Below are 17,928 nucleotides of genomic sequence, written 5' to 3'. Positions count from 1 at the left end.
AATTTAGGTTTAAAAACATTAGTGTGCTTTAAATAAACAATATCACCTACATCAAGTGATCTTAACTTGAGCCCTTTCCGAATTACTATATGCATTTTCATATGCAATATTAAGTCAATTTAATGTATCCAATAAATAATGGGACTTATCTAAATGTACTGGTTCTATGCCAGATTCAAAACAATAAAAAATTAATGCCAAATTATGACCAAAATGTAACATATTAGGGGTGAATTTAGTTGAAGAGTGAATTGTGCCATTATAAATATTTTGATGAATTAATAAACTGGTTGCAAATGACACACCTTTTTCATGCAATGTACGAACAGAAGATTTAATTGCTTGATTAATTCTCTCACTCATTCCATTACTTTGGGGATGAGCTGCACTACTATGAGCTAATTTAATCCCTAGCTTCTTATTGATCAACTCAAACACTTCAGCCTTAAACTGAGTACCAAGATCGGTTAAAAGATATAGCATTCTACCATACTGAGAAATATGATTAATTAAGTGTTTAGAAATCGTCTCAGAAGTTAAATTTATTAATTGATTTAAAATTAAATGACGAGAAAAATGATCAATAAAAGTTAGAATGTAGCCGCAATTTTTAATAGGCCCGACAATGTCCATTGAGACAAATTGACCAGGTCTTTGAAGTAACTACATAGATTTTAAAGGAGCAGGCTTGCTCAAGGACAAATTCACTCCAATTAAGAAATCATCTTGGTATGCATGGATACCTTTTACACCTTCAACATTTAATTCTTTGATGATTAAATCTACAAGGGCTTGAAAATTACTTGCTGCCGTTTTAAGGCCAAAAACAAGTCTTCTGTTAGCAAACATTCCAAAAGGAGTGGTGAAAGTTAAAATGTCCTGTAAATGTTCAGGCAACATGATCTGTCTATATGCTTCACGAATATCACATTTTGTGAAAAATTTGTATTCAGAGATTTCATTAATTATTGTACTAATTTTTGGTAATGGGTATGTGGAGCTTTCAACCACAGCATTTAAGAGTCGTAAATCAAGGGCAAGTCGAGATTTAGGTTTACCTTGATGATTTTCAGTATTTTTTTTCTTAACTAAAACTAATGGAGCAACCCAATGGCTAACATGCCTATGAATAATACCGGCTTCCACTAATTTATCTAACTCCTGCTTTATATTCTCTCTTGAAGCATAAGGTATTTCAAAAGGTAATGTTTTAATAGCATTATCATTTTTAAGTGTCAAAGAGGGAATTACACGATCCGTACACCCAAGCGTCTTCATAGTTTTAGAAAACGCAGCAAAATTAGTCCTTAAAACATTTTGAAGAATTAGTTTTTGATCAATTGTTAAGTGTTCTAAGTCAAAATCAGATGGTTTTAAGTCTTCCTTTCTTAAATTTAAAATTTCTTCAGAAGCAGCTATTAAATTACACTCTTATATGTCACTATCATTAGGTACATTAAAATTATCACACTTAATATTAAAGTCAAAAATTACAGTTCCTATCTTAAAATTTTTATTTAAATGAACAGTTTGTTCAGAGTTATTCTTGATAATAGTATTAAAGGAATTATTATTATTTACAACATTAATGGAAGGACGTATAACAATATCAGAATTGGAAGTGGGGGTAAAATGTACTTCATTGCCTGTTTTCTTCTTAAAAGTGTTAAAACCTTAATGAGCAATGGTGGTCTCGCCTGGCTCGATGCTGATTTTCTGCCTTAACATGACATGTTAATTATTGTCATTACTAGAAGTTAGATCAACAAAATTACTATTTAAAGGAATGCTAAAATCATTGAATTGTGCTAAGTCATCTTTATAATTAATTTGAACATTGTTTTCTCAAAAAATCAAAGCCGAGATTTCCCTGAAACGTTTTACTTTTAACATCTGCCACAAAAAATTGATGCCTGAAAAAATAATTTTGAATCTTAAAAGAAATTTCAGCACAAGCGGAAAATTGCAAATGGCAATTCACTGTCCTGATTTGAACTTTACGAGAAAGGTATTTAACTTTATTGTGACATTTAATTTGATTAAAAGAATCTAAAGTGAGTAGCAAAATGGAGCTACCACTGTGTAATGAAAAATTTACATTAATGTTACCAAAATTTGCAGGAATTGTGGGGAGATCATCTTCATGTGAGACAATATTTATCGTTTCAGTTATACATTGAGTATCACTATGAGTTAAAAAGTATCTAATTGTTAAGTTAGAATTGCTCATGGTTTGAGCCATAAATAGATTGATTTCAAATTTGGATAGAATGTTGGATGAGGAGACAGGTCCCCCTCTACTGCCTCCTGCGAGAGTTTAACTGATTTGAACCCCTATTGCCATTAAAAGTGGGTCTCGGTTGTTGTGCATTTTGCACTGGTATCCGTGGCGGCGGATACTGTGGTGCTGTGAATCGAGGAGGAAACACTGGAAATTGTGGAGGAAAGGTCATATTTTGTACCCCATAGTGGTGTCTTGATTGTGCTAAATATGTTCGACAAACACTCATTAAGTGCCCGATTTTACCACAAAACGCGCAGGTAATAGTTGGAGTTGGGTAACTCGATCCTGACCCTGTACAGGTGTACTTAAAAGGGGACATGTTTTTGTATCGTGGGCTTCCGTGCATATATTGCAGTTTGCCTGCATTTTCTCAATCTTAGTGGTTAAAATTTCTAATTGCTTCATAATGACTGCCAGCTGATCAGGAGCAGCAGAATTACATAGTGTCACATTGTGTGTTGCCACCAAAGGAGAAGCTGCACTAGCCAAAGAATTTTGAATTGTTTGTATGTGGTGAGCCTTTTTCACCATTTGTCTATAGTCTTGAATCCCTTCAATAAGGATAATTTCCTTAAAATGTAGTGGTATTGCAGATAAAAACTGCATAGCCTTGATTTTATCAAGAGCATTGGGATCATTAATAAAATTATAAGCCTTATGGGCTAACGTGTCAATCCGATATTCCAAATTTTTTATAGATTCTAACGGGAAAAGGCTAATTGCTTGAAATTTGGCTAAATCTGCTGATGACGAATCCTCCTGTTTGAAAAAGCTTAATAAAAGCTGACACGCGTCCTGAAATTTTGTCACAGATTGACACTCCGGGGAATTTTGAAAGAAGACAAGAGCTGAACCAACTGATTTTGATTTCTAGAGTTACAATGCTGCATTATCATCGTAATTGTTTAATTTTACTAATTCCTGTATATTCTGTATAAACCATTCAATATTATCTGCATGACCCCTAAATTCAGTAATTGTATTAATGTCATGAGTATTAATGTTATCGGTAGGCATTTTTGCCAAACTATTTTCCTTAACTTTGCTACGAGTAATAATTGTGTGCATTGAACATTCTATTAACTACTAATCAGCTTAAATCTGAAAATAACTTAGGTACAAGATAATTTCAAAAAAATAGATTTAAAAAATATAAACAAATATAGAATTGTCAATAATTATTATAAGATGGAACCAAATTATACCAAACCGACTAATAATTATTTTCAAGAATTAGTATTTGCTCATGAACATTTTATAGACTGAGTTTAATATTTTAGTTATTGCGCAATAAAACTCTAAAAATGTATACCCCTGAACATAGAAAATTACTACATCAAAATAGAAAATTACTAAAATATATGCAAATTAATGTTATTAAGATATTGCAATTCACATAAATGTTACACTGATACTTACGAAAAACACCTGAAATTACTATTACTGAGTATACATGCACTTCCATAGTTTGAATAATAATATCAACAAGACATTCAAAAACCAAAATTGCATCCAAAAACCAGTTGCGGTCACAGTTATTTTGTGAAAACGAAATTGAAATACCTAACCTTTTCGTGTTGAGATGTTTTGAAAATTTATTTTTTAACCGTTAAAGTTACAGAATCATTTTTCGCGACCGGGTGCTTGCCAAGATCAAAGATTCCGCCACAGGTGAGGAATGTTCCCACGGCTGGGATGAATGGGCAAGGAATTTCCTTGGCGAGAGTGTGTCTATTGCCTAACGCTTAAGGGGCAAGAGGAATCAGATCAGTAAACAGAAATTTGAACTAGAATTAAATAAAAAATTAGAAGAAATTAAATTAACTTGCGACTCGATGTCACACTTGCCAACTTCCAACTTTTCTGAGGAGGATTTATATTTTGCGAGAGCTTAAATATACTGTTTCATTTACCAGTGCCCAGTGCTTAACCCCTTGCCTGCCAAGGAAATTTTCAACATTCACCCTCAGTGCCACTGGTTTCCACTAGCATATCCAAGTCAAAATTACTTATTGTTCAAAAGTTATTAAGATCTTATGTATTAAAGTTGAATTTTGAATTTCTACCCACGTTTGCATTGGGCATTGCTGTATAGATAATTAATGTATTTGTGAAAAAATAAATTCTGTGTCGCAAGCATATTCCGCATTTTGTAATTCAACTTTAAGATATGGGGGCGAAAGATTTAAAGCTTTATCAAATAATGCTGATACTACTATCAGTGTTTTCATTACAGAAAAAAATGGGAGAGAATTTCTCACCCTTTCTCAAAAACAGGGTGAGATTTCAAGAAGTTAAGTGAGATTTCTAAAAATTAAAAAAAACACGAATAGACTTGGAAAAAAATTATTTCTTTAATTATAATGCATTTTTAACATCTTCTAATTGAATATTTTTGCTGCAACATCATATGGAAAATGTTCTATATCTACTTTTTCATCAGCTATTATATTTATTTGGCTGAAAAATATCCGTATTTGTTTCGTTTTGACCGTTTCTTCGGACATTTGTTTAATTTTCATTTGTCCATTGAAGATGTCGCCTTAACAAGGTATTTGTCCTTCTTACATTCATGCACAAAAAATTTAAACGTCTTACATGAAGAAACCTTACCTACGGTAAACACGTGGTTGCAGAGAAATGTGTTCTGAAAGGGGTTCCGTGGTTTGGGGGAGTGGTGTTCTGCTTTTCGCACCGGTTCTGAAATAGGGAAGCTAGATAACAAGGACCGATGTTCAAAATAATGAAAGATCAAGGAAGAAAAGTGAAACGGATTTTATTCAAAATGACAAAAGACTAAATTTTTTCCAAAATTCGCGCATTTTGAAATTGATTAATAGAGTGCGCGAACTTCTCGCGTTAATAATTTTTTATTGCAAGAAAAGAAACAAATATGCGAGATTCTCGCGCTGTAGTGAAGGCACTGACTATGCACGAAATAAACTCATAACTTAGGAAAAATCTATGACTTTAAACAATTTTCAGAATTATTCCGATATTTAGTTTAAAAACAATGGATGGTCTAAATTTTCATAGTTTTGAAAATGCCAATAAATGCATGCTTTTTTTTTAGTATTCTTTTCTTTCTAACCATCTGAGTGTTTATTTTTTATCCTTATTTACAGCTAGTTACATCTTTGTTTCTCTCTCTGTCTCTCCTTTTCCCTTATCTCTCACTAAACAGTGACTACTTCGTTCCAGTCTTGCACCACTTCTCATTGATCAATTTCTTCCTGCATTCAATTCTTCTTGAAATTAGATTCTGTAATATTTATTTATCTCTTTTTCTATCAGCATTAGTGACAGAGTGGGCTAGTTTAAAATTGCCTTTTGCAAAAAAGACAAAAATAGTGAAAAATGCTTTAGGAAAATGCTAATACAGTAGGGAACCGATTATCCGGAACGGTCGGGACCATCGCTATTCCGGATAACTGATTTTTCCGGTTTTCTGAATCGCTACAAAAAGCCGTTTTTTTATTGTTAAACCCAACTAAAANTGGAAATGATCTTAAAAATAAGAAAAAACGATGAAGTAATACACTAATGATTATTTCCAAAATGATGGTAAGGTAAACATCTTTAAAAAAAGAAAGAAAAATCTTAAAATCTTATGAGGAAAAAACTTTTTTTTTTAAAAAATGGCGAGAAAATTTATCGAATTTCATTCCGGTTTTTTGGTTTTCCGGTTTTCTGATTTCCGGATAACGGGTTCTGTACTGTACTCAAATTTCTTTTTAACAAAATTACACAAGAAAAAAATTTAGTTAAATGAGTAGATAGATTTATATTGGAAAACACGTAATGCATAAACTCTTACCAAACTTTTAAAAAAAATTAATTAAAAAAATTAAACTAATGCCTTATTATAATATAGTATTATGAAAGAATAAAAAAAATTGCAAATAACATTTGAAAATAATCTGTAAAACATAAACGGCTGTAAAAAATAAAAAATATGATGCAGCGCTAGGTAAGACTGGGCGATACATCGATTCATCGGGAAAACATCGATGCTGTGTAATCATCACCGATCCGATGTTTAGATTGGCGTCTTTTATGAAAAATCGGATATTCCGATGTTTGCACAATGTTTCCCGATGACGCGAAGAACATCGATGTTCGTAAGCGCGCGATGAGTATTTCCCCCCATCACGAGGCGACATCGATTGCCATGACGATCTTTTCCGGTGTGTTTCTTCCTTCGCGAATTATCAAGTAACGAAGTGCTGACACGATGAATTCCGATGTGACTAGAAGTGAAACTAACTCATCGCCAATGAAAGATTGAAAGGTGCTTTCTTCAATTCGTGCGAATCGAAAGTGATTCTCCGAGGATTATTTATATTTTGTTATTTGATAATACTTTGAGATCATTTTTGTCTTGTTGAAGAAAAGATCGTTTTCGATCTGTTCCGATAAGACTTTGTTTATTTATTTTTCTTTGTTAAATCTGAAGAATTGCATCCCTTCAATGTGGATAAAATGTTTTCATTAATAATTTTGTATAAAGCTGCAATTTTGCATATTGACCACGTCTTCAATTATTAAAAAAATATTATTATTGTTAGAAAATATAAAAAAAATCTAATATTTTTGCGAAAAATTTTGGCAAACTAGTTTTTAAACGCAAATTTTCTTTTTAAGACAGTCGTTTTGTTTTTATTTCTTTAGCCTTTTCTTTTTCGACTTCGGTCTTTCTCGATCTTCCTTATTTATAACGATTTTTATAATAGTGTGCAGTTAAATTTTATTTTCGCGAAATATTATTATTATTTATAGTTATAGTTAATTTACGTCGCACTAGAGCTGCACGATGGGCTATTGGCGACGGTCTGGGAAACACCCCTGAGGATGATCCGAAGACATGCAGGTTAGCAATAATTTTGAAAACAAATTTTCAAATAATTGATTTTTACAATATTGAAGCCATAATAATTTCGATCGTATCCTTTTCCAGGAAATTATTTTTTATACAAATTTTTCGCCATTTCCTCAAAAATATTCAAGGTTACTACCTTCAATATTTCTACTACCTTCAATAAATTATTTAAGGATATTCTTCAAGAAATTCTGCAGAATGAAAGGAAAGAGGTCGTTCTCAATCCATCATTTTTTTAAAAATCTTTTTCTATTACATTTTTTATTTTTCTGTTTATAAAGATTTTTAAATTGTTGACTCAATACGCATTTTAAATTTGATTTGATTTTCGTAATTGTATCAATTTTATTTTTACAGTTGGCTGACATACTTTGCGGCAGGCTAATACTTTTGGTCTATTCATCTGATTTTTACGTATTAGGACTTAATCTTTAATGGTTTGAGGGAGAGACCTCATATATGCTAATTAATTTAAGCAGACGATATTTTAAATTACGAAGTGAGGCACAAAAACGTACTTATCTGAATAAATGTTTTGACGGATTATGATTCCTGACCCTCAAAATATAAGGCGTAGCCGTAATCTGAGAAATATAGTCCTAATAATTTGGTCAGGAGAGTGATCGAAAATTAGGATCTCTTGATGTTAATGCTACTTTTTGCGTATTTCGTCATATCTCGATAACTTTTTACTCGAATTGAAAAATTTTAGCACAAAATTATAAAATTTGCTTATCCAAAGATTATTTTATGCAAAAATTATTTTAATTCATTTTTTTATTAGTAATAGTCGAAAAAAGTTTGGGTTATAAGGTATAATGTTTTTTTTTTTAAAGAATATAATTTTTTATTTTAGAATAAAAAAGTTAAAACAAATTAGTTGAATAGTTTCTGAAAAATAAATTTTAAAAAATCAGACTTTTTGAAATCCGATTGCTAAGTCAAAAGTAATTTTTTTTCATGCACTACACACTATCCACAAATTTCAAATATTAATTTCTAAAATATTCATGTTAAGATAAATTTATTACAATATAAAAGCTGAAAAAAATGCACCAATTTCTTCTAATTTTATTTTCTAGAAAAATTATTTCTTAATGCAATAATTTTTTAATGTGTTTTTGTCTAAGATACCTAACCATCTTTAAGAATTTTGAAAATTAACAATAATTTTTGTTGGCCAAGGTTGAAATACTATTCCTTTTTTTTTTTTTTTTAACTTTTCTTAATTCATCCTTAAATATAAATTACAAATTTTTTTCAAAGCTGCATGTAAAATTTTAATGAATTATTCGTTTCACTAGTTAACTATTTATTCAATACCCTCTTTCTTTAATTTAAAAACTTCTGATTTTTTTCAGCAAAATCTGAAGGTTGAAAAAATGTGTTTTGTTTAAATTGAAAAAGACAGTCTATTGAATTATTTTAATTCAGAAGAGGAAAATAATCAAAATAAAAATAATAAATGAAAAAATAGAAAAAAATCCATTACAATAAATATTTTTTACTAAACATTGATATACCGGGCTATGAAGTCATACATTTAATTTACTCCTATCTTTAGTTTTTTCCCAAATTGATTATACTTTTTATATAACTTTATTAAATTAAATACAACATTCAATATCATGCTAAATCACTTAGTTGTTAATATATACTAATAAAATGAATATAATTCGTATAATGCTAGTTTGATGCATTTTGGCAGATTTTCGCATTTTATAAATTTTATCTGAATATCTCTCTCTTGAAATCTTACTGTCTTATTTCCCCAAGCACACAAAAATTAAATTCTAAAAATATAATATGTATATATATTTAAAATTTCAGTTTTAGTCTTACTTTACAGTAGCATCAAATAAATAAAAAACAAAGTGAATGAAAAAAAAACAAGAATGTAAAATTTGGCAAAACAAAATGAGAAACAGTGATGTGACATCGCGATGTATCGAAACATCACGATGTTTGAGTGGCGATGCATCTCGATGCTGAAATCTTAACATCGCCCAGTCCTAGCGCTAGGACTAAATCAACAGATACTGTAAAAGAATAAATAAATAGCAATTTTAACTGTAGCTCAGTTACTTTATAGAAGAAGAGATAGTAGATACAGGCATTGAGAAACCATATGTTTTCTAAGAAAAAAAGTTACTCACTATCTTTAAAATCCATTTAAATAGAGGGTTTAAGAGAGGAATGTCCAACGATAAGGCAATGATCAATCACCTTTTTGCACAGGGGGAAGTCACCATATGCTGTAATTATTTGACTCAAGGTGACCAAGGGGAAAAAGATGTGGAGAAGGTTAATGATAGGTAAAAAGAAAAATAGTCCCAAGGGTGAAGGTTTTATAAGGGTCGTTGAACAGCCGACCTAATTTTTGAGTTTACGACTACCATTGTTCATTTCCGTAGCCTTGTAATTTTGAACCCGATCCTGAAGACGAGAATATCTAATTCAAATATTAGGAGAAATTTTACTTTGTTGAGGACTCTTTGATGCAATTAGCCCACATTTGCGTTACATGTAGAGAAAAACTTCCCTCCGTTAGCCCGACAGCAAGAGGACTCTAATCCAAGATCCATCAATCACTTGGGATATTTTATGTCAGCACTGTGGCCATATGCAGAGTTCATATCAACCAGCTATCACTAGGATTGAAAGCTGGGTCACCTCATTGGGAGGTGAGCGCCCTGTCCTTTCAGCCACAACGGCTGGAGTTGAAGAAAAAAAAAGTGATGATTGAACAAATAAAAAGAGGCAAGGACTGAATAAAGAGAAATCCTTAAGTAATCCTAAGAATTTCTTTTTGCATTTTAGTGAAAATTATCATTTTACATCCGTATTCAAGTAACTTTCTTTCACATTTGGGGGGGGGGGGAGAATAATTTAAAAGAAAAAATAATAATTGTAGCTGAAACCCTGATTAGTACCAAAATGACCATCTTTCTCTGCAATCTGCATTGTTTGTGTATGTATGTGTTTTGTTCAACTTTATTATATTCATTAATTTATCTCTCTGTATGTTTGTTTATTAAAATGAAGTCAAGCTAAAAAGGAGGAATAAAAATACTGTGACACTTATACAAAATAAGAGTATCTGTTAATTGATGCATTGCCTTGAATGCATATCAATTGGTCAGACCTTTGTTTTCTGCATCACAGCAACTAGGCAATGAAAAGCTTTCTCTCTTAATTTTTAAATCTGACTTATCAGAATATCTGAATACAGTATTGATGAAAAATTGATTTTTATGCCCTTGTTTGATTTTCCTTGAGTTTGGTGCTCTTTTTTTCCCTCTCCTCATTTCTTTGTTAAGCCACTTCTTCTCAATCCTTCGATCTCAATGCATAATTGAAAATGCTGAGTTTCACATCAAACTTTAGTGAAATTCAACCAGTTGTGCAAATTAAGTTTTAGTACTGTTGAAACAAGCAGTGAGTGTGTGATCACATTAAATGGCAGGTATTGCAATTTAATACAAATGTGTATATTTATTTTTGAGAGTTCCATCATGTTATCAAAATTGATATAATTTTCTAATTTTATATAGCTTTAATAAAAAGTTATACTGTGTTTTTTCTTGTTTTTCTTCTTCTTAGAAATGTATGAACATATTGTGATACCAGGACCTGACCTTGTTATATGTGATGAAGGTCACAGAATTAAAAATAGTTTAGCTAGTACATCAATGGCGTTGAAGAGTATTAAAACAAGGTATTTATGATTTTCAATAAATGATTAGTAAATAACTGAGAAGTTTTGTTTGTAGGATCTAAACTATTATGTGTCTTTTTTTTTGTTTCTTTATTTGTGCTCCTTACACGGCTGAGTTTTATATGTAAAAAATATTATGATTATAAAAGCCATATCACACGTGCAGAAATTCACCCAACACAACACACAACGCAACAGCAAGATAAACTTTTCATCCAACATTCAGTCGGAAAAAGTTGTTCTAGGGTAGCTAAAGTTCATGAAAATGTTTATCGTAAACGCGCCGATACCTTCCTTCTATCCCGGCAATTTAGCGCCCATACAGTCGATCTATGATTCTTCATAGGTGAAAATCAGTATTCTTTACCTGGCGATTGTTGTCTGTGTATTATTTTACAATGGATCTCGCATATTTATCAATTCCAGCCTTAGTAATTAATGGATCAATAAATTATTTAAACTCTTAAAATTCATCGCCTGTTTATATTCCTTCAGATTGACGAATTTGGCGTAGAAAATCCATCGCCGTTTTGAAAAATAAGCTATGCAATAACATTATTACTCAAAAGTATTTTAATAAGTTCTTTAGAATTGAATCATATTTCGTGCAAAAAAACATTAAACATAAAGTATTGACACTCACCTAAGATAACAAATATCTGACATCAACACCGAAGACCATCACAAGTTGGCCATTTTGTTTTCTCTTGAAAGAAATGTTGTGGACTGCTCTCACCTGATTGGTTAAAAGCGTTATTGTGCGAAATGTTGGGCAAACTTTTTCGAAGAGGAGGAAAAAAGTTGCTTCAACTTCGTTTGGCATATCACACGATGATTCTACTTCCAAGTTGCGATAAAAGTTTTACATACTGTTGTGTTGAACGAAAGTTGTGTGTTGTGTTGGGCGAATTTCTGCACGTGTGATATGGCTTTAACATAAATGAAAAACAAAACTTAAAATATTTTTTTTAATTTTTCAATTTTTTGCTGATAAAAGCAGAATTTTTCAGAAATTTTTTGTGTTTCTTCAAAAAAAGAGAAAGTCTTGTTTATTTTGCTGCTTTCAGGCATTTTATAGACAAGAATATTTTTTTTTTCGTCCAAATATTAAGAGCATCATTAACCACTTACCTTAAAAACTCACGATAATTGTTATAAACTCACGATAATTGTTAAGATAAGGGGTTAAAATTTATTCGTAATTTGCTTAGCTATTTGTGTGTAAAATATAAATTATATTCATAGACTAAGCATTAGTGGCTGAAAAGCTCTCCTTTATTAAATAACTGATAAAATAAATTTTTCACTCATTATATTCATAAATATTTTTGTGTGTCACTTTTTTTGAAAAAAAAAAAATTACCAATCAACTTTGTTGCATTTTATAGTTATGATCCTTTATTGATGTTTATATGATTACTTTTTTTTATTAAAATCCTGATTCTGTGTATAGTCCGTTCAATAACTGTGTAATACACAATCCTCTTATTTTATTATCTAGGCGAAGGGTTGTTTTAACTGGCTATCCATTGCAAAACAATTTATTGGAATATTGGTGCATGGTTGACTTTGTTCGTCCAAATTATCTTGGCTCAAGAGCAGAATTTTGCAATATGTTTGAACGTCCTATTTCGAATGGTCAGTGTATTGATAGCACACCGCGCGATAGGCAACTAATGAGATTTCGTTCCCATGTCTTACATAGTTTACTTGTTGGATTTGTACAAAGGTAAATATGGTTGAATTCTTTAAAAATAAAGTTATAGTTATTTGCCATTTTTCCTATTTTAATTTATTTTTGCCAAGAATGTTATTATATTTAATAGAGTTTGAGCGTATAAGTTGTACATTGTGTTAAAATAAAGGTAACACCTGATATAAATTTTTTGAAATTAAAGGATTTTAATTTATCAAGATGAAATTGTTTTATGATTTGAGGAAAGAGCATTTCATTATTTACTGAGACAATATAGTCAGGGTTGCCATTCCACAGGGAAAATACAGGGAATATAAAATTCACCTAAAATAACAGGAAAAAGGCAGGGAATTTTGATTTTTTCATTACAAACTGGGAAAATACAGGGAATTTTGTTTCTTACTTTTGCCTTTTAAAAAATGGTGACCACTCTAAGCGTAATCTATGGGATATTTAACTATGATATTTCAGCTTTACTAAACTATTTCATTTACTATAGAATTATTCCAGTATGTTCAGCTGTTTTTCCAGCAATTAAAACTAATAAATATAGTTTGCCCAATATAGCTCACACAAGAGCACAGTAACTGTTGTTTCCTCTTAATATATTGTGTATAATATATACAGGGAAAACACAGGGAATTTTTTTCTAGATTTGAGTGACAACCTTGATAGTGATTATCCACATTTTTTCCGAAGGTGACATTTTTATAACAAACTCATCCTTAGTATTGTTTCTTGGAAGGTACTTTACAAGTTTGGGCCATTTTAAAAAAACAAACAAAAACAATACGATACAAAGAAACATCTCATTCGTAGTCTGAAAATCTTTATGCTTTGCATGAATAATGTTTTGAACATGTTGTATGCCCCAAATAGCAATATAATGATATTTGGAGCAAAATCATTATATTGACCCAAAATCTTCAATTTATGTTGAAATTTGTATAATGTATTTTTTCTTTCAATTTATGAGCTAAAACTTGGAATTTATGTATATATAATTAATACTATCATTTATAGATATTTAGTTTTAATAGTATCAAGTAGCATTGATACTTAGTTTTGATAGTATTGATTCTTTCCTTTTGATGCTTAATCACAATTGGATGGTGTGGTTTCTTTTGGAATTTACCTATGCTAAAAATTTAAAAAAAAAAATTTTTTTTTGTTTGTAATTTTCTTATAGTATCTATGCAAATTTTAAGCGCGTGAAGTTATTAAAAAATTTCATACTATCTTTTTAAACCTTTTTCTAAAATTCTTATCTAAAGTTCTTATTAAGGATGCCTGTTAATCACATTTTATTTACATTACTATCCCAATTATCAAATTCAGGCAAGCTTTCTTTTCATAGGAGAGGACATTCTGTCTTGAGAGCTGTTTTACCAAAGAAAGAAGAACATGTGTTGCTGATACGTATGACTCCAATTCAAAGACAGCTGTATAAGTGTTTTGTGAAAGATCTTTTGTATGTTCAACAAGCTACTAATCCATTAAAATTATTTGCTGTTTGTTGCAAGGTATGTTACTCTATATGAAAACACTTATATTTTTGGTATTATCTTTATTTCTTGATTGCCTCATTTTATTTTCTCCCAGATCTGGAATCATCCTGATATTTTGTATAAACTTCTACAAGAAAAAAGAGCCCAAGAAGATATTGACTTGGATATTGATATAAATGTATCTTCCACATCTGGAGTTACAGGATCAATTGGTGTTAAAAAAAGAGGTATAATACATTTTATTCAAGAACTTCAGGATTAAAGTCTAGTTCTTGAGAAAGAAGATTATTACATGACACTTTAATTCAAAATAAGTCTTTATAACACACACACAGAAATTCAAACAAATATGGTAATATCAACTTGTCTAGAATTCTTTTGAAACTTATATGAATATTAAATCACAGAGACTGTTTTTCTTTTTTAGACTACCAAAGTAATTGAAGTAGTAGTAAAATAATGATTAAGGTGTGTAGAAATCTTTTATTTTAACTGCACTTAAAATCAAAACTAAATATCCAATCACTAGAAAGAAAATAATTTAAAAAAATGCTATGTTTGTTACAAAAGAATTGCTATTGCAAATTGCTATTACTATTTGCACATTTTTAATGTGTTCTTTTCATTCAATGATTCGTTTAGCTTTTTAACACAATTTTTTTAAAAATAAATATTGATCATAATGTACTAAATTTATATCTTGTTTAAATCGTAAGTTACTCGTGCCTTTTGACGTCAGCTTTTCAGGCTCAGTGTACGTTTTAATTTTATATTTATAGTTTATTGTCTATATTTGTCGCATGCTTTCTACATACTATGTTCCACTTTATTTTATTATTTTTTAATTGTTTCAATGTTTTATGTCACTAATGTGATTGCTTTTTTAAAAAAATGCAAGTTATTGTTGCCAAATTAAGCACATTTATGAAAAATTTTTACACTTTTTTTTGTTAGGTAACTGAGGATTGTGTTTATTGCTAAAATGTAATTACTATAATCATTCAATAAAAAAGGGCAAAAAATCAAAATTGCGCTATGCTAAGTGTAAAATATTAATAAAACATTGCCATGTATCAGAATATCGGGATGCTAAATTCTTAACATCGTCCAGTCCTAATAAATGGTATTCTACTAGTATCAAGTAATATTAAACAAATTCGTAAAAGCAGACATGTTGCAGCACTCGTGAAAGAAAAGCTAAACTTTTTGTGTTAGCACAAAATTTCAATTCATAGTTTTCTAAATTACAGTATTTCTGATTGATAAAGCTGCACCATTGCACACACTATGCCCACAAAAGACATAACTAAAACTTTCAGTTGTCATTATGTATGGTACACTTCCAATTTTAGTCACCATAATTTTTAAATTCTGTAAGCTTATTGAACAAAGACTTTATAAGCATCAAAACACAAATTTTGACTAATTGTTCTCTCAAAGGCATAATTTTATGCTGGAAAGCCCATATATAAATATATAAGTGGAAATCTTTTAGCAAAAAGATGACTGGTGCCATGCATCTCCTAGACTACATTACAATGAACTTTTCTTGAGTTTAGTTTTGGTGTTTACAGTGAGGTTTTTCAGACTAAAAGTGTGAATTAACTTAAGATAGATTGCTAAAGTATTTCTTTCCACTCATACCTTTTAGATAATGACTTGTATATTTATTGATACAGGGTTCCCACAATCCTTAAAGTCCTTAAAAACTGCCTAATTTTTATTTTGGAATATAAGGGCCCTTGAAAGTACTTAATTTTGGTACAAGGTTCTTAAAAGTTCTTAATTTTTCAGCCTCGCTAGAGTTGATCGAAACAATTTTTCAGTTCAATTTTTCAAAACAAAATACCGTTCTTTTATCACCTAGAATTTGACCATGCATTGAGGGTATGCATCATTTTAGAGAGGCAAAAATGAATGTGTTTGAGGGGGCTACTGGCAAGGGGAAGAAAGCATGTTCTTTTATTAATATATTGGTTCTTTTATAATGCTTTTTAAGGGGGGGGCAGTTTTAAGATACCTAAGTAGAAGATCCACACTAACCTTCAAAATTGACAGAATTCAAGAAATTCCGTTCTACTGGTCATCTGCTTATAGGAATTAAGTAAAACCCTAAGAAAAGAAGTATCAGAAATATTTCTTGAACTAGAATCCATAAAACGAAAACTATTTCCTAAAATCTTGAATAATTTAATTAATTTGTATAATATTTCAATGTGTAATAAGTAACTAAATTTATTGAAAGCAGTGACATTTTTGTGAAATTCATGATTATACTAAAAATTAAACAGATCTGTAATAAACAGGGTTTGAAAAATCCCAGCCCACCTATGTTTTTCATCAAAAACCTGGGTTTTTCATGAAAACCTCAAGTGTTTTCAAAAATACTTACATTTTTTTCTTGAGTACTAAATAAGAATGCATGATAAGTTTTATGTTGTTACGCAATTTTTTTTTTGTTTCTTAAGGATAAGCAGATTGTTACATAACATTTAAATCTACTCAATTAAAAGATCGTTAGATTTGAATAAAATCTTTATTCAGTTAACATTGCAACTTAATATACTGTTTTTTTTTAAAAATTTTTTTATTCAATTTATGGTTGCTTTAAAAACAGTTCATGTTTTTCACCAGATTGTTTAGTAACATCATGTAAAGTTAATTCCTAATAACAGGCTCGGCTGGAAATAATTTTATGTAAAGCTCACCATAAAAGTACATATAGCAAATTTGTCGTTTAGTAATAATTTCGAAATTGTTATATTATATACCGTTTTCAATATGTTTTTCATAAAATATTTCAATATTTTTTTACAAAACGTCACCTGATAAGGTGATATTACAGGATTTTATAATACTTTCAGTTTTCAACTATTAATTTGTGATAAAAATACAATATCAAATTATAATAATAGTTAGAGAATATTACGAATGATAGAGGATGATTCAGAAATATTACTAGTAAAAATCTATAAATGATTAAAATATAAATAATTTATCAGTATTTGTTAATTAAGGAACCTTATCAATTTTCTGGCCATAGGAATATGTTGATACCTTTGAAAAATCGCTTTAGACCCTTTTGTTTACATGTTTACTAACTGATAAAATCTAATAATAACTAATAAAAGCAAACTAATAAAAGAGAACTAATAAAAAACAAATTGGTTTGAAAATTATAAATCTTCTCAAATGTAATTGAATTTTTATTCTATAAAAATTTTCATAAAATTATTTGTTGCAATGAATTTAAAAAATATATTGAGTTAATCCTTATGAAAAAAATGTGGAATGATTTAAGATGCTTAGATATTAGTATCGCCTGTTTTTACTCAAAATAGGACTTAATTTTACATGGCATAGTTAAGAAAACTATTCTCAAGCATAACTCTAATTCCACTTTTTAGTATTAATTATTTTAATATATACCCTTATAAATGAAACATTTTATTAATAGAAAAAAAAAGAATTTTTTTTGGCATAATTGAATATTTAGCAAGATTGGCCCACAAATGAATATGTGATGCAGGTCTAGTAGCGAAATATAAAAACTTGTTGTAATAAATTTTTCAATGTTTTCACTAAATTTCTTTATTTACTCTTTTTTTTTAATAAACATGAAAAAAAGCAAATCTTAATTTCTGGACTTAATTTTACAATTCAATTTCAATGAAATCATTAAAACTTGAATATGGATTAGTTTCATAGATGACGTTAACCTTTAATGACCTGAAAATGTTTTTTTTAAAAAAACCAACCCGGGTTTGCAAAAATTGCTTTGGCGAGCCCTGTTAATGAATGCAATTATATCAGTGCTTACATTATAATAAAATTGTTTAGTAT

General features: G+C 29.8%; 1 protein-coding gene across 1 annotated transcript in view; it reads left to right on the top strand.

Moving 5' to 3' along the window:
* The window catches only part of LOC107448256 (helicase ARIP4), a 79,073-nt gene extending 63,519 nt beyond the window's left edge, over window positions 1–15,554 (top strand). The window contains exons 10-13 of the mRNA XM_016063386.4: window positions 10,767–10,881; window positions 12,383–12,610; window positions 13,935–14,100; window positions 14,180–15,554. Of these exons, the coding sequence (XP_015918872.1) occupies window positions 10,767–10,881; window positions 12,383–12,610; window positions 13,935–14,100; window positions 14,180–14,347 (677 nt within the window). The 3' untranslated portion in view covers window positions 14,348–15,554. The remainder of the gene's footprint in view (window positions 1–10,766; window positions 10,882–12,382; window positions 12,611–13,934; window positions 14,101–14,179) is intronic.
* Window positions 15,555–17,928: the final 2,374 nt, after the last annotated feature.

This window comes from Parasteatoda tepidariorum, chromosome X2 (genome assembly GCF_043381705.1).
Source record: "Parasteatoda tepidariorum isolate YZ-2023 chromosome X2, CAS_Ptep_4.0, whole genome shotgun sequence".
NCBI classification, from domain to species: Eukaryota; Metazoa; Arthropoda; class Arachnida; order Araneae; family Theridiidae; genus Parasteatoda; species Parasteatoda tepidariorum.
The sequence above is the reverse complement of the archived record's forward strand: the minus strand, read 5'-3'. Positions and strand labels throughout refer to the sequence as shown.